Below are 18,491 nucleotides of genomic sequence, written 5' to 3' on the forward strand. Positions count from 1 at the left end.
ACCAGATGTGCGTCACAAATTCCGTGACCACAACGAGATCACTTGAGCGATGTCGTAGCATGTAAAACCCGCTTAAGTCGATTAACTGGATACTAGAAAATTCTGTCCAAAATACCAACAATAACTTAGAAGGCTGTCCACAACCTGTCCTCTTAATCTAATCTCAATGTCTTCTGATGTAACCTCACTCTAACTTATCACTCATGTCACAAGAGCTTCTTTTTTGCTATTTTCTAATCCACATGAAAAGTCAGTTTAGTTGTGGATAATTTCTGTGACATGTAGATAAGATTTTTTTAAGATCGCATTTACTTATTTGGCGCTGTATTACAGTGCAAATTTGCTTAACTGAAACACTGCTGAAAATATGCTGCAAATACTCTATGTGTGTATTTATTCTAAAGGGGAATTTGGAATGCTCTTAAATTCCACTGGGCATGCTTGGAATTTTCTAAAATTCATTTAATGCATTTTACTGAAGACTTTGAATACATCCAACAAATATGCCACAGATGCTATATAAGCATCTAATAATCATAATAATAATAATCTAATAATAATTAGTGATGCGTGAGCCTGCTCAGAATTGCTTGTTACTCAATCGAGCATCAGGGTACTCTCTTACTTGTGGAACTCGGCCGAGTATTGCTGGCGTGAAACAACACCCACAACGCACAGGCTTGCTTCACTGCATGATGTGTGCAGACGACTCCCCAGGGAGAACCATCTGCAGTCTCTGAATGACTTTCCTGGGGATAAAACAACGCTCTCAGACGTAGGGTGTCAAAAATAAAAAACCCACCTTCCCTCCTACTAGAAATGCTCTGTTCGTGGCTGGCTAAATGCGGGCGGAGAAATTAACTGGCCCATCATTGACTTCCATTATACTTGTTACTTCAGTTGAGCCCTTTCAGAGTGTCTCACTTGTTCGACTTGAGGACCGAGCACTCAAGCATTTTAGTGCTCCCCCATTTACTTTCTAAGACATATTTTCATTATTTGTGATTATTAATTATAGTATACTTTATTATTGATTTACCTTCATTCATGTTTTTAGCTAGCTAAATCATCTTTTTCCAGTCCGCACTCAAGTTTTGCTTATCAAAGATGGATAATTCTGTGTCAGATATGATTTTTTTATATTATGTGATACATTTATTCTTTTCTTGTGTAATTTTTTTCTCTGTACATATTTCTCACAGAAAGTGCAAGTTGTAATTACTGTTTTGGACTACGACAAGCTAGGTAAGAATGAGGCAATTGGCAAGGTCTTTGTTGGCTGCAGCGCCTCAGGAACTGAGCTACGCCATTGGTCTGACATGCTGGCTAATCCAAGACGTCCCATTGCTCAGTGGCACCCACTCAAGCCAGAAGAGGAGGTGGACCTTGCTCTGGGCTCCAAGAAGTAATGAGCCCTTTATACATCTCTTCCCCTTACCCCTTCACACTCTGCTATGCAGACTATAAGCACCTTCTGCTAACTCACCGGCTCTCCCTACAACACAGCAGCCAAGACTTAACGAACACATAAAGAAGTGTCAACGGGAAACGATGCAGTTTCGGTATACATGTTTTTGAAGTTTCTTTGGGTCAATTTCAAAAGCATATTTGGGCTATATGCCTCACTCTTTTATGTGTTCTCTGCAATTTTGTATTGTTTTCTTAAGTTAGATGAAGGAAACATGTGACATAATAGTCTTCCAAAATGATGCGTTAAATTATATTGATATATACAATCACTTTGACAATTACACAGTAAATAGTCTAAATGAAACACCCATCTCCATTAGGTGAAGAGTTGAAGAATATTTCTCATATGTTCTTTTGTTTTATGTACAAAATTTAAGATAAGGACTGAGAAACCGTCGATATGCTTATAGGCTGAAAGGCGATAGACATTTTCTTATGCCGGATGTCAAAAGTGAGATTAATATTTCATCTTCCTGTTGTATATGTACACATTTTTCATTGTGATTAAGAGGTCACTACAACAAGATTAACCTCAATATTGTTATTTTATATTTTGCTGTATTTCAATGAGAGGGCACATTAAGACATGCTCCCTTCATTGAAACGTCTTCCATATTTTTACAACTAGTCTCTTATCAACGACGTAACTAGGTAGAGTGCATATTCACCTACGTAATATTTAATGGAATGAATATTGCATTAATAACAATACCTGGTAGAAATAGTGAAATAGCTATTATAATAATGCTGGTCATAACATTACTAAATACTTATTAAGCGTCAGATAGGGAACATATTGCTATTTAATATGCTGCGCAAAGCAGTTTGTTATTGTAAATGGACGTCACAAAAGAAAAGAAGACAAAGAGGAACAGTTGGTTACTCAAGGTAGCTCTGTTTTTCCAAATCTTGACTGATTTAGTTGGACAAGGTCCGATTTAATAAGAATGGTATTATACATTCCAGTCTTCATGAAGGGGCATTTTGGAGTAGGGTGCGCCAAACTCATTAAGAGGTGGATGCATCTTCTCAGTGTCCTCCGGTCGAAAACTGTTGTGAAAATGCCAAAAGTATTATATGCACATTTTCTGGCATAAACTCTTTGGTGGATTGGGGACTATGTGATAAACCTTAAAATAAACTGGCATTTATCAGGAAAATAGAAATTGTTTCAATGAAGGATAAAAAAAAGGTACAAAAGAACTTTCAGATATAGGATCTAGTTTAATTTATATTAATATACTGTATATATTTTCGGTATCATTGTTTAATAAAACATATAGAATTGAGTCTCAAAGAAAGGCAGAGTAAAGCAGTATGACAGTTGTGTCGGCTTCTGAATAAATCCTATTTTCTTACGAATCTTGGGTTCTAAATGACCATACAATTACTTTTGAAAGAGTTTATTCTTTTTATCTTTTATGAATAACATCAAGATCTTATTATTGCAAAATGGGTTTATAATTTACTCAGTCCAGTTTTTGTATGAAAAATATTTTATAAATAGACCATTGTTAGGTGCAGCCAAAAGGAATATCTTAACTGTGTCTCTGTGAGTTATAGAAGAGTTTAAAGGGTTGATTCATATGGGACAAAAAAAATCATTAGCAATATCGACAGGAGCAAGATGAAATACGCAGCATAATTGTCATGCTGTGAATTTCAAAACCGCAGTATCAATTAATTTACTCTATTTCATTTACGCCATTGTGTGAAGATAAACTTTAATCCACTATGCTGTTACTGTCTTTACAGAAATATTAAAATGTGCCCAAGTAGACAGCTTCTATGGGCTTAAAACTAATAGGAAAGAGCTTATGCATTACTTTTACATTGATTGCTTATCCTTAGGATAGGTCATCAAGGACTGATTGGCCAGTGTCTGAGATCTGGCACTCCTCCATTCAGCTGTTCTTGGTGTCGGACCTGGAAATGCTCAATTCTGAAGCTGCTCCATCTTCTGATAGTGGCCACGGTAAGGTACTGCACTTCCGCCTCCTGTTCATTTGAATATCAGTTAACTGGGTATGTTCAGAACAAAGCATTTCCTGCCACCTACTTGGGTGGATGCAGACATTGATGACCTATTCTAAAGGTCCAGTCACACTAAGCAACTTACCAGCGATCCCAACAACCATAGGGATCGCTGGTAAGTTGCTAGGAGGTTGCTGGTGAGATGTCACACTGCAACGCTCCAGCGATCCCACCAGCAACCTGACCTGGCAGGGATCGCTGGAGCGTGGCTACACAAGTTGCTGGTGAGCTCACCAGCAACCAGTGACCAGCCCCCAGCGCCGCGTGGAAGATGCTGCGCTTGGTAACTAAGGTAAATATCGGGTAACCAACCCGATATTTACCTTGGTTACCACCGCACGGAGCTACACGTGCAGAGAGCAGGGAGCAGCGCACACTGAGCGCTGGCTCCCTGCTCTCCTAGTTACAGCACACATCAGGTTAATTACACGATGTGTGCTGCAGCTACATGTGCACAGAGCAGGGAGCAGCGCACACTGCTTAGCGCTGGCTCCCTGCTCTCCTAGTTACAGCACACATGGGGTTAATTTCCCGATGTGTGCTGCAGCTAAATGTGCACAGAGCAGGGAGCAGCGCACAATGCTTAGCGCTGGCTCCCTGCTCTCCTAGTTACAGCACACATCGGGTTAATTAACCCGATGTGTCCTGCAGCTACATGTGCACAGAGCAGGAGCCGGCACTGGCAGTGAGAGCGGCTGAGGCTGGTATCAAAGGTAAATATCGGGTAACCAAGGACAGGGCTTCTTGGTTACCCGATGTTTACATTGGTTACCAGCCTCCGCAGAAGCCGGCTCCTGCTGCCTGCACATTTAGTTGTTGCTGTCTCGCTGTCACACACAGCGATCTGTGCTTCACAGCAGGACAGCAACAACTAAAAAATGGCCCAGGACATTCAGCAACAACCAACGACCTCACAGCAGGGGCCAGGTTGTTGCTGGATGTCACACACAGCAACATCGCTAGCAACGTCACAAAAGTTGTTCGTTAGCAGCGATGTTGCTAGCGATGTTGCTTAGTGTGACGGGGCCTTAAGGATAGGCCAACATTGTAAAAGTAGTGGACAATCTCTTTAACTCAACGATTTCTTCAATGATCTAATGGGTCATGCCAAGATTGGACTCCAATAGGCACACAGTAAATATATATATCTTGCATATGTAATCATCTGCTGCTTTATAACAAGCTACCTGTAGTTCAGAACACTTTTTCATGACAGGTTCTAATTTAAAACACTTTAAAGCAGGATCCAAAAACTAGAGAAGTGCATACAAACTAATAGGATTTTGCCAATTTTCTATTAGTTATAAGTTATGGAAAAATAAATATATAAGTCACTCAATTTTTCATTACTTTTTAACTGAACTTTCCACTATTTCAATATTGATGACCTATTTTTGAGATAAGTGGTCAGTATCAGATTGATGGGGGCTAAACCTGGTTAAAAAAAACACAACTCTATCACACTGTTTACAGGCCAATCTCGGGTCCCACGGATCACCTCCAATTCAAGTGAAATAAAAAACTGGTCTCACAAAGTGTCATAATTGCCTACAGCGACCTGTCTGTCATGCCCACCCTAAGAAAGAGGGTTATTGCTTGCTATGAGCTGCAATGGGACACATGTACAAACAGTCACCCCTGCCCTAACAGAGAATGCTATAGGCTGTGGAGAGGTGTAACGGGGCATGTTTGCCATCATTCACTCCTGCTCTAAGAATGCTATCAGCAGCAATGATGCCCAACATGGCACACTGTGGAGTTTCTAAATCTAGTGTTACATGTACAGTATCTTCCAATACAGTGCATTCATGTTGACCAACAGCAGATACAAAACAGAAATTGATTAGAATTGTATTAATTCAACATAATTAATTAAAGTATTCTTTGAAAAAAATGTTATGCATGTCTTTGCTAACTACTGCATATATCCATGTGGATTTGTGCTAAAATGAGCTTTATAATAGGATTACTGTATTTGGAGGTTTACATAAGTTGGAGGAGGCAAGTATTAATTAATTACAAATGACTAGCTAGGCTTCCTTTACTGAGGACAAAGCTTCAGGTAGTTGTCTTAGCCCTTTATCTAAATATCTAGGTAAAATGGCTTGTGGGATCCCACCTAGGACCTGCGGAATACACTGAACCTGTCCCAGTCTCCCTTTAACTCTGTTTTTGAAATCAGCAACACTTTAAAGGGGTTGTCCACTACTTTAACATTGATGACCTATCTTTAGGATAGGTTGTCAATGTCTGATTGGCCAGGGTTTGACACCCAGCATCCCTGCCGATTAGCTGCTCTTGGTGTCAGTGGCGGTTGTAGGCAGCTGGAAATGCTCATTTCCAGAGCTGCCCCATTTTCTGATAGTGGCTGTGTACGGGTAAGCTACATGTTCCTCCAATTCAAATCAATAGGAAGTGGATATGCAGCACCTGGCCATGGCCGCTATCAGAAGACGGGGCAGCTCTGGAACTGAGCAGTTCTGACAGCCTGCTGCCACAAGCGGTACCGAAAACAGCTGATCGGCAGGGGTGCTGGGTGTGGAAGCCCTGGTGATCACATATAAAGTAATAATACTGCAGTAAAATGTAAAGGGAGTCAGATGGCACAAAATGACTGAACAAATCAAGTACAAGTACCTGGTGCACCCTTAGCTTGGCAAACAGTTCAAAGCACCTTCCCACCCACTCAGTTCCCCTTTCCTTGATTGGCAGTCCCGACTCTATAGGAGCCAGAAAAGGGCAAAGATTGATGGCTCTCAAGTAGGTGGATGGGAGCGTACACAGAATTGCTCCGACATGAAACGGGATCACCAATTGCTTGGTTTGATTAGTCATTGTGTGCGAATAGACTATTTTTAATACAATTTCTGTACAATGTTATTTGAAAGACACAATGAAATCTAGCAATTATGACTTATTGGATTTTTTTTTCCTGGAGATCAGGGAACGTGACATGTTAATGTCCTTAGCACATGAATTATACTGTACGTCACACGGTACTATTGCCTAGTCATTGTTTCTGACAGCTCAGAACAAATCAGAATATTTCACACTGCACAAAACATTATTGATTACCCACAAAACCTATATCTTGTAGGAATTTACTGCTTTAGATTTTCCATATGTTAGCTTTGAGACATTCAACGCTGCTTATTGCTGTGTGTAGGTAAATTTGTAGATCTAAATAATATGTTTAATTTTATTTAGAGCCACAGCAAATGCAGAAAAGATAAGTCAATGATTTTAGACATTTTGAGACCAAACTTGGTTACTTGCAACGGAACTAAGTGCAGATAATCATTACAAAAGCGGGAAAGTGAGTTATTTTTTCAGTTTCAGAGTTTAATAAAAGTAAAACATGCCATATAGACAAGGCAGAGGAAAGATAATTGTACATGAAGTATAAATGGGTTGAACATTACAGGGTAGACTAGAAAGTAGAGAGAAAAAAGCAGCTATATTATGCATGCTGAGCACTATGGCACATACTTCACATCCTGTATGTTCAAAGTGAGTGGGTGGTCAGGAGCTGGATGTATGTTTGATATATTGTACATAGTATGCATGTAACACTTTATACATAACAGCATGGGGCATAGGTATGTGCCGCACATATTGATTGAGACCAAATATTTACTCATCTTTTAACCTGTTTACTGACATGATAGATTTTTGTGATCTGAAACATCATAGTAAACGTTCAGACACAAAATCATTCAGCTAAAAAGTGTAACCCTAACCCTGTAGTGTGTGCCGACATTGATTTTATCATGAGGTAAACAGGTTAACAATAAGGCTATTTACACATTCTCTTCTACTGTTACTTGTGTCTGTTTTTAATGAAAACATTTCACAGATTCAGGGGCATCAATTTTTTAAATAAGTCATAGCAAGACTTTACCTTAGGCGAAGATGCATTGTTGTACCATATCCTAAATACAATAATCAAGAAAGTGTGACTTATTCTTCCAATTAGTGATGAGTGAGCACTATCATGCTCAGGTGCTTGGTACTTGTAACGACTAGTGATGAGCGATCACTACCATGTTCAGGTGCTCGGTACTTGTAACGACTAGTGATGAGCGAGCACTATGATTCTAAGGTGCTCAGTACTCTTAACGATTAGTGATGTGCGAGCACTACCATGCTCAGGTACTTGATACTCATAATGACTAGTGATGAGTGAGCACTACCATGTTCGGGTGCTCGGCACTCATAACGACTAATGATGAGTGTGCACTACCATTCACGGGTGCTTGGTACTCGTAACAACTAGTCATGAGCACGGATAGCTATGCTTGGGTGCTTAGTACTCGTAACGACTAATAATGAGCACTACCATGCTTGGATGCTTGGTACTTATAGCAACTATTGATGAGCAAGCACTACTATGCTCGGGTGCTTGCTACTCGTAGCAACTAGTGATGAGCGAGCACTACCATGATCAAATGCTTGGTACTCATAGCGAGCAGTGGAAACTCAGACGGGCTCGACTTTTGTATCAAGTATAATAAAAGTCAAAGAGAAACTCAAACAGTTTTCTGGAAATATGCTACAGTTCCCCATTGACTTCCATTGTTTTCGATACATGAGTCATGCCCATTCGAGCATCCAACTGCTCATTATGAGTACCAAGCACCTGAGCATGGTAACATTTGCTTATCACTACTCACTAAGAGTAATGAGCACCTGAGCATGGAAGTTCTATCTCATCAGTAGTAGTTACGAGTGCCAAGCACCCGAGCATGGTAGTGCTTGCATATAACTACTCATTATGAGTCACGAGCACCGGAGCATGGTAGTACTCGCTCATCACTAGTAGTTACGAGTACTGAGCACCCGAACATGGTGGAGCTCGCTCATCACTAGTTCAACTCATCAGGACATTATCTCCCAGCCTTCCCTGGCAGTTACACCTTTGTATTTAATTCATCCCACTGTAATCTGCTTTTGTCATTTTTTTCCTGAACTGTGGTGCCAGTATTTTTCTTTAAAAACAGCTACTCTTAGTGTACACATAGCCTTTGGCTCATATAGGATGAGTTTGATAATATAGGCAATATAAAGGTTTTAAAATCTAGTTATTTGAATACATCTAAGAGTTAACTTATGTTTTTACTTATATTTTTGAATGTATGCATGCCAAGAAGAAATTAAAGTACATAGGTATATATATCTATATATGGATATAGAAATCTATATATAGATATATATATATATATAAAATAGATGATATATAGAAAAATATAGATACATGTTGAAAATGGGCGGGTCAGTGTTTAATCAATTTTTTCAATTTGTGTATGTGTGGGTGATGTCTTGTAAACTGCTAAATGTTAATGGCCATGTATCCATGCAATAGATTATGGCCTTTACCCTGGCCCAAGGATGAATCCTTTCTGTGTCTTGTGCTGTCTGTATAATAATTTCTGCTATGATATAAAAGCCATAATTTCCAAGAGAAGTGTTCCTTTGAGGGTGCACTCAGAATAAATATGCATGTATACTGTCTTTGTCTCAGTGTTTTCTGAAAATGAATGAGGTGAGGTTACTGGACGGTATCTTTTGGGCTATGCTTTCCTGCTCACCTCAAAATGTTTAATGTTTGTGTGAAATCATTGTTTTGTCTTTGTTATTTTGTAAGATGTCTCCTTAATAAAGAAATATTAAAAGAAATGTATTACAGGTTTGGTTTTTAATTATAAGTGATTTAAAATGTTAGAAGTGTTGACTTCCAATTATCTGGATTTTAAGAAAAGTCACCCAGACCCAGGTAAGGCAGACAGGTGCAATATATAGGCATATGGACTGTGCGTTATATAGCCAACTAATTATCTTCTTCACTTTCTACTGCTGAGAAGGAATATTTGCAAGCTTACAATCTCACAATCTTCTATACGAATAGGAAACAGATCAAAGAATAGTCTTCTATAGACGTCTACGGGACAAATGTTATATCTGGCACCATGCTAGATAGAAACTTGGGCTCTTTCAACTAGAAGCACAGGTATAGACTATAAAGGCCGCTTTACACGCTGCGATATCGTGACCGATATCGCTAGCGTGGGTACCCGCCCCCCTCTGTTGTGCGACACGGGCAAATCGCTGCCCGTGCCGCACAACATCGCCCAGACCCGTCACACGTACTTACCTGCCTGACGACGTCGCTGTGACCAGCGAAACGCCTCCTTTCTAAGGGGGCGGTTCGTTCAGTGTCACAGCGACGTCACTGAACCGTCGCCCAATAGAAGCGGAGGGGCGGAAATGAGCGGGACGTAACATCCCGCCCACCTCCTTCCTTCCGCATAGCGGCCGGGAGGCAGGTAAGGAGAGCTTCCTCGTTCCTGCGGTGTCACACGGAGCGATGTGTGCAGCCGCAGGACAACTTCGTTACTGCTGCAGTAACGATTTTTGAGAATGGACCCCCATGTCACCGATGAGCGATTTTGCACGTTTTTGCGGCGATGCAAAATCGCTCATAGGTGTCACACGCAACGGCATCACTAATGCGGCCGGATGTGCATCACCAATTCCGTGACCCCAACGACGTCGCATTAGCGATGTCGTAGCGTGTCAAGCCCCCTTAAGTCTATAAGTTTTTATTTTCTGTAGCTAAAATATGTTCAAACATTCAATAACATGGTCTATAGGAATAGATTGGAGACATACTGTACAAGTACTGTTTCCCAATCCCTGCCAGGTGCCTGTGTGGGGGCATGTCTGACTGCAACCAATCATAGGCGTCAGTGGGCAGGGGAAGCAGTGAATAAGAGATGGAAAAATGAGCGGCCGGCATTTTCAAAAGCAGTAAAAGCCGCCGAAGCAGTGAGACAGCCGTGAAGTGCCGTGCCGGTGATCGGTGAGTATGAAAGAGGGGGTGAGAGGGAGAGACCAACCGACAGACCGACAGAGAGATAGACCGACAGAGAGAGAGACCGACCGACAGACAGAGAGAGACCGACAGAGAGAGAGACTGACCAAGCGACAGACAGAGAGAGAGACCGACAGAGAGAGAGAGACTTCACCAACGGCTTTCCCGTCCGATGCTTCCCTTCCCGCTGCCTCGCTCCCCTACCTGGTGCTTCCCTCCCCTCTACCCGGTGCTTCGCTCCCCCGCCACCTCCTCACCCGATCCTAAGTTAGGACCGGGCAGGGAGCACAGCACCAGGGAGCGGGGAGCGAAGCACAGGGCAGCGAGGAGCGCAACACCAGGGAGCGAAGGACCCGGGCGGGGAGCGTGCATCAGCTGATTGCCTAAAAAAGCCGGCGGCTTTTTACTGCCCGGCTTTTAAACAGTCATGCATCCACTTCAGCCTTTTACTCAGCCCCCAGCCTGCTTTGTAGAAATCCAGCAATTACTCACATTTCTCATTGACTTACATTGACATACTCCTAGCGGAGTAACAAGTAGCCCGAATACCGTACTACTAGGCGAGTACCGAGTAGTAACGAGTATACTTGCTCATTCCTAAGTGTCACCAATATTCCTCCTTGTCTTGGGTCTCCTTTGTTTCCTACTTTCTGATTGTCTCCTTCCACGTTATTGTTTTCTCATCCTTCCTCAGGTTCTTCTCACACTGGACGACGACCTGGATGACATGTGCAGAGACAAGATCCTGGTTTTTCAGCAATCATCCTTCCATTTTAAAAATATCTCTCCCCTATTCACAATTCCAACATGTGAAAAGGGTGGTCACTGATACAGCTAAGTTAGAAGTGAGGCTGAACAAAATGTCTGATAAATTCTTAGAAAGAGGTTATCCTAAAGAACTTTTGGCAAAAGAAAAAACAGGATGGGTAATACTATGAAACAAAAACCTAAAAGAATAGTTTTTGTTAATAAATTTCATCCTTGGTCTCATTTCGTTCATAGGGTCATTAATAGGCTTTTGGACATTTTTTGACTTGCTTATCCTACGGTAGAAGAATTCAGATATTTACCAGTGATTTGTTACCAGAGGCCAAAAAATATAAGGGATAGATTAGCTGCAGCTGATATGGTGTACATTGCTCTAATGTGATTTTAGGGGAATACTTTTAACATCCACACACTGCAGAATCATTTAAGATATGAGACTACCTGACGTGTGACAGTAATTTTGTTGTCTGATGCTTGAAATGCCCTTGTGGCTTAATGTACATAGGAGAGACTACCATGAAAATGAAGGAGAGGTTATCGAAACATAAATATACTATTAGGCAGCGAAATTTGCTCTTACCACTTCCAGCACATTTTGACAAATTTAAGCATAGTATTTCTCAGTTGAGATCTCAAATCTTAGAACAGATTAAATTACCCCAGAGAGGTGGGAATTGAATAGAAATTTTAAAGAAAAGAGAGATGTACTGGATTGATAAATTGCAAATGCTTGAACTGTGGGGTGTGAATAGGCATTTTGATGTCTCTATTTTTTTATAGAAGTTATAATAAAAAAAAAATGTTGTATTGAATATCTATTTTATATATCTCTGGTTAACGATCAATGTGGTTAAAGGAATTGGTAAATATTTGAATCTCTCCTTCATTTGTATGGTCCGAGTGAATATTTGTATATATGAAGATTTAGGCATGTCACCACTGTTTAATGTATCTGTTTTAAATTGTATAATGGGGATATTTTTTTCTCCCAGCATGAAGGAATCATCCATTCTTTATTGCATATGCAGGGAATATAGGCATTTGAGCTTTGTCGCAACTAAAGGGGATCATGGTTTGAATAATTACATTTCATGACTATCTAATACTAGCTGTGGTACCCAGCATTGCCCGGGATAGTAACTTAGTGTTTCTCTTCCTCTCTCCCACACTCTCCCTCTCTCTATAACGCTCGCCGCAATGCGGTGAGCATGGATGGGGAAACCCACTAGGCCGTAGTGGAGCTGCGGTAGCTGACCACAAGAGGGACATGGGAGAGCGTAGATGGTGAGCAATAGACCAGGTTTATTGATAATCCTTAAACAGGAAAGGAGTGAGAGGGTGACTGGTAGAGGCTCCATCGGACCATTCACCGGACTCCCCTGGAGGAGCAACCGGGAGCAAACCCCTATACAGGGGCTGTCTGACCCAACCACAGGGGGCCTAAATGAACGATCTCCAAGACAGTGGTTACAACTCACCGCGTCACAGGGAAAAAGCAAAGTCTATGGTTAGTGTACCCAGACAGTGGCATGCCACAACATGTGAAGACACGGCAAACGTGAAGGTTCAGTGGAAGTAGCTCCTCTGGATGCAGCACCTCTGATACAACAAGGCACTGTGGACGTTGAACCACAAGTGGAACTTGAGACCAAGGAGGAGGCACAGCTTACGGGTCCTTTTGGCAACACAGAAACAGCAGTTCCGGACCCACAGCAAACACGAGTTATGGGTGCTTTATACACGTCAATTTCATGTGCGATCGCATGTGCGATCGCACCTTTCCCCATCGTTTGTGCGGCATGGGCAATTTCTTGCCCGTGTCACACAAAGTCGTAACCCCCGTCACACGTACTTACCTTCCAAACGACCTCGCTGTGGGCAGCGAACATCCACTTCCTGAAGGGGGAGGGACGTTCGGCGTCACAGCGACATCACACAGCGGCCGCCCAATAGAAGCGGAGGGGCAGAGTTGAGCGGGACGTAAACATCCCGCCCACTTCCTTCTTTCCGCATTGCCGGCGGGACGCAGGTAAGCTGTGCTCATCATTCCCGGGGTGTCACATGGAGCGCTGTGTGCTGCCTCGGGAACAATGAACAACCGGACGTTCCATTTTTAGAAAATGAGCGACGTGTCAACGAGCAACGATAAGTTGAGTATTTTTGCTCGTTCACAGTTGCTCGTAGCTGTCACATGCTATGATATGTAAAACGATGCCGGATGTGCGTCACTTACGACGTGACCCCGATGACATATCGTTTGATATATCGTAGCATGTAAAGCCTGCTTAAATCTAAGGATAGAAAATGACACCTTAGTAAGAGGCACAGGAAGAGGTACGCAGCGTGACCCCTACACTGACAACATGCCTAAGGATAAGACATGTTGCCCAAGCACTTCCTATAAGGGGAGGGTGCTTTATGTATACAGGGCTGCTCAGCAATAGGTTAGGAGGGAAATTAACTCAAAACAGCTCAGTACTAACAGGATATATGATGATGACAGAAGGAGGGGAGGAGTCAGAGATCACATGATCCTTAGTGCATGCTGGATTCTGCAGTGTTACTATGAATGCAGGAGGGCATGGAGCAGGTGTGGGCTGTGTCAGTTCGCTGGAAACGGTAAGTACAGAACAGACAGAAGCCGATACACCCCTGGTGACGCTGTGGAGACGCCCCCGGTCCCCATGACCAGCGGGAACTGGAGTCACAACGCTCGGGGATGGCACAGGATGGGGCATGACACTTTCCCACTCTTTCTCCACATCTCTCCATCCTTCTGTTTCTGTCTCTCTCTCTGGCTTTTTATTTTTTATTTTTCAACAGAACATTTATGGAATAGACATTGATTAAATAATTTGCATTTAATGTATAGTTAATTTACATTTTGGCTCACAGGTGACTGTGATTATTTTGTAATAGTTCTATTTTCATTTGTAGTGCTTTATTCACATGAGGGGTTAAAACTGTATAGCAATTAGACTTGTGATCACAATTGAGTGCACCTGTGCACAGGTTAACTATCAAACTATCACATTTTTTCCTCATATTTTGTATGTTATATCTGAGGAAGGCTGAATGTTGTAAAGGCGAAATGCGTTATATTTGGAATTAATATGAAAATATGAAATAAAGAAACCACAAGAGTACTTTATTGTGAGTGCTAGTATTATTATAATATCTTTAGTGCATGGAATTATGAGAGAAGAGAATATACCGTGCTGGGTCACTATCAACAGTAATTGTCTGGGACCTCTCTCTGGGGCCCTTGAAGAAGCCTCTTCTGTGTATTCACACTTATAGAAAGGGAGGAAGATGCTGAACTCCTTGTGGCAACAACAGGACACTTAAGAGACAAAAATTTTGAATCTATCTTCCCTCATCACGATCCGTAGAGATTCAGAAAACTCCAGAAAAATAAACTGTACAAAGCCTGGTGTAAAGACAACCATCCTAGAGGGCATGCAGAATAGTGAGTGCAGCTCTGGATGATAATACAGGGGGTAACTCAGGATCAGTACAGGATCAGTATTGTAATGTACGTACACAGTGACTACACCAGCAGAATAGTGAGTGCAGCTCTGGAGTATAATACAGGATGTAACTCAGAATCAGTACAGGATCAGTTAGATAATGTACAGTTGAAACCAGAAGTTTCCATGCGCTCTCTATAAAGACACATCTGCATGTTTTTCTCAGTATCTGACATTAAATCAGATTAAACTTTTCACCTTTTAGGTCAATTAGGAACCAAATGTCAGAATAATGAGAGAGAGAATATTTAAGACATTTTTATTACTTTCTGCAAGGTCAAAAGTTTCCATACACTGAGTACTATGCTTTAAACAGTATAGGACAGGCCATATGATGATGTCATGTCTCTGGGAGCGTCTGATAGGTTTATTGGCAACATCTGAGTTAATTAGAGACACACCTGACACATCATATTTTGTTTTTAAATAAACTTTATTTGATGAAGACCGACATTTCAAAACACATTATTACATTACATGAATGTCCCTAGATGTTATACTATGTCTGTCACATCATTTTTCTTTTATAATGTCACAACAATAGCAAATCTGACAAAATCCCAATATCAAAAACCTTTAACCTAACAAACTGGCATGGTTACTCATTTTCAAAGTTATACAACTTCAATTTCCCTATTCTACTTGCGATATCCGCCAAACAATACCAGCATGTGTGTTCGAAAGTTTTGATTGATTAATTTCCACTTATGTAAAATTCTGCTCAATAAATGTCCTCCACTTCTTGAAAAAGCTGTTGTGGACTTTTCTTTATGCTTTTCCGAATCTAGTTATCATCATCAATGTTTTTAGAGTATGCACTATTTCTGTATTTCTCGGTGTTTGGTTTACCAACCACTTTCTGAGTAGACCTTCCTTAATTACATGTAGTGCTGCTACATGAATTATTTTAGGGATGTAAGCTCGTGCACTATCTGTATCTGGTGGTGCATCTATGAAATGAAACAAGGAGGCGTGAGGGGTAACAGGTATAACTATTTTCCAAATTCTATAGACGCATGATACTGTTTCCTCCCGTATCTTCACAAACTGTGAGCATTCCCATATGAAGTGAAAAAATCCTGCCCTGTACAAGCCACATTTAGGACAGTGTTCCAAGAAATGATAATAAATAAATAATATAAATAATTCTAAGATAAATTGAAGGCATATATTGCATTCAATTACAGTGGGTATGGAAAGTATTCAGACCCCTTTAATATTTTCCCTCTTTGTTTTATTGCAGCCATTTGGTAAAGTCAAAAAAGTTCATTGTTTTCCTCAATAATGTACACTCTGAACCCCATCTTGTCAGAAAAAAAACAAATGTAGAAATTTTTGCAAATTTATTAAACAAGAAAAACTGAAATATCACATGGTCATAAGTATTCAGACCCTTTGCTCAGACACTCATATTTAAGTCACATGCTGTCCATTTCCCTGTGATGCTTGAGATGGTTATACCCCTTCATTGGAGTCCACCTGTGTTTAATTTCTTCAAATGTCTCAAAACCCCACGTCTTATATGTGGAGATTGCAGGTCTTTCACATTCCATGACATAACTTGCATCCTAGTATACTAGATATAAGCTATGTACTAAACGTTAACTTTACTTGAACTTTTCCACCGTATTTACCACTAGTGGTAGAAAAACACAAACAATAACTTTAGTTCGGTAGGAAAACACAATTTTAGACTTCACTTTTTTCCAGGAATGTGTAGTGGGACTCCTACCTATCCCTTATTTTTATCTTCAATTACTTTAGTATAGAGCAAATAAACTCGTCCTTGGACTTCCAAACTTCACCTGAAAATGTGATAAATATAAACATATATTTACATATATCCCCTAACTCAGAGAAATTTGAAAAGAAAAGATTGAGGAAGAGATGAGAGAGAAAAAAAAAGGGGGAGGGGGAGGAACAGAGAGACAATAGGCGGGAATCCCTCCATCCATGTCAGCGGCTCTCTTCATGTGATGTGAAAATGTTCATGTTATTATGGGCCAGTGTAAGTCCTCACCCCATCTCCCCATCTGAGCAGTGCTATCTCCATCCTTCTTAGGGGACGTCGCCTTTGAGAAAATCTTTTCCATAAAGGTTCTTGCCTGATCAGAGGCGATGAACGTCTCTGTGCTTTTTCCTGGTGAGAAAATTGGTGAGGACAGCCAGGAACTGCAGAACAAATCTGATCTTCTTTCTGACTAGGTCAGTGCACACATCGCTGAAGCCTCTACTTTTCTTTGTGACCTCCACTGAATAGTTACTAAATATTAGGACCTTGTGCCCCCTAATCAGTGTTGGGGAAGATTTCTTCCAATAACATTATAGAATGTTTGTTTTATCCACAAAGTCCAGATATCTGACAATGACCTGCTTGGGCCTGATAGGGGTATTTGCATTTGTCTGTTGAGTTGGAGGTCCCACTCTTTGTGCTCTTTCCACCTTGAGTGTGTCAGCAATTCCCAAAGCATGGGGTAAGTCATCTATACAGATCCCCATCAACTGATGTGGAGTGGTGGGTTCTATTAAGCCTATGATTCTCAAGTTGTTCCTTCTGGAACGGTTTTCTTGTCCAATTTATCAGAAAGCTGCTGACATTCACTGTGCTTAGCTTCGTAATGATTTTGTTCCTAGAAAGCAGTTAGTGTTTTTATAAATTTTGTCCATGCTATGCTATTGTTATCCAGTGACCAAGAGCCAGTGGCGTAACTAGAGTTTGATGGGCCCCGTTGCAAAGTTTGGACCTAAGCCCCGCCTTAATATACACAGACACTCGGGATATGGGATAATGACACTTGGCTCTTTCCCTCAGCACTAGAGATGAGCGAACCGGTCCCGGTTCGGCTCGAGGCCGGTTCGCCGAACGGAGGTCCCTTTCGAGTTCGGCTCGTCGAACGTTCGACGAACCGAACTCGAGCCAATAGGAAACAATGGCAGGCAATCACAAACACAGAAAAACACCTAGAAAACACCCTCAAAGGTGTCCAAAAGGTGACAAACAACTCACAACACATGGGAAAGTGACAAGGACATATACTCATGTGAAAACAAAAGAGCTGGACAAGGAAAAAGAGGAGGACACACAGATATATGAGTATATGCAAGGAAACATCGATTCCATTATTGTGCAACTTGAGCCCTGCTCATTTTAGGCTTCCAATCTTGATAAATTGCCTGAGCTCGCCACGTACGCCTTGGGGATCTTGTCGTGTCCTGCAGCCAGCGTTCTCTCGGAACCTGTCTTCAGTGCTGCTGGGGGTCTGCTGGCAGATAAGCACACATGTCTGTCCACTGACAATGTGGACATGGCTCTCAGAGGACTTTTCTTCCCCTGGGTCAGCCAGGGGACGGGAAAGGCACGCGTATTTTGGAGAGTGCTTCATGCAAAGCATCTTTTTCTTTTTCAAAAGGGGGGTCAACCGATGCCAGTCAAGTGGGGTGTGTGTGGCCCAGTAAGTGGCAACGAAGGAGACTGTGGTTGGAGTCTCCTCGCTGTGTTTCTAAAAGAACCAAGATGAACAAGTCATGGCTCTCAGAGGACTTTTCTTCCCCTGGGTCAGCCAGGGGATGGGAAAGGCACGCGTATTTTTGAGAGTGCTTCATGCAAAGCATATTTTTCATCTTGAAAATTGGGTCAACTGATGCCAGTCAAGTGGGGTGTGTGTGGCACAGTTAGTGTAAACGAGGGAGACTGTGGTTGGAGTCCCCTCGCTGTTTCTAAAAGAACCAAAATGAACAAGTCATGGCTCTCAGAGGACTTTTCTTCCCCTGGGTCAGCCAGGGGACGGGAAAGGCACGCGTATTTTTGAGAGTGCTTC

At 41.6% G+C, this 18,491-nt stretch overlaps 1 protein-coding gene across 2 annotated transcripts in view; it reads left to right on the top strand.

The window, feature by feature from the left end:
• SYT2 (synaptotagmin 2) overlaps positions 1-9,180 on the top strand; it is a 223,495-nt gene extending 214,315 nt beyond the window's left edge. For both annotated transcript variants that reach the window (XM_075335816.1, XM_075335817.1), the window contains exon 10: positions 1,203-9,180. In XM_075335816.1, the coding sequence (XP_075191931.1) occupies positions 1,203-1,409 (207 nt within the window). In that variant the 3' untranslated portion in view covers positions 1,410-9,180. The remainder of the gene's footprint in view (positions 1-1,202) is intronic.
• The last annotated feature ends 9,311 nt before the right edge of the window (positions 9,181-18,491 follow it).

The sequence above is a fragment of the Anomaloglossus baeobatrachus genome, chromosome 2, assembly GCF_048569485.1.
Source record: "Anomaloglossus baeobatrachus isolate aAnoBae1 chromosome 2, aAnoBae1.hap1, whole genome shotgun sequence".
In the NCBI taxonomy this organism is placed as follows: Eukaryota; Metazoa; Chordata; class Amphibia; order Anura; family Aromobatidae; genus Anomaloglossus; species Anomaloglossus baeobatrachus.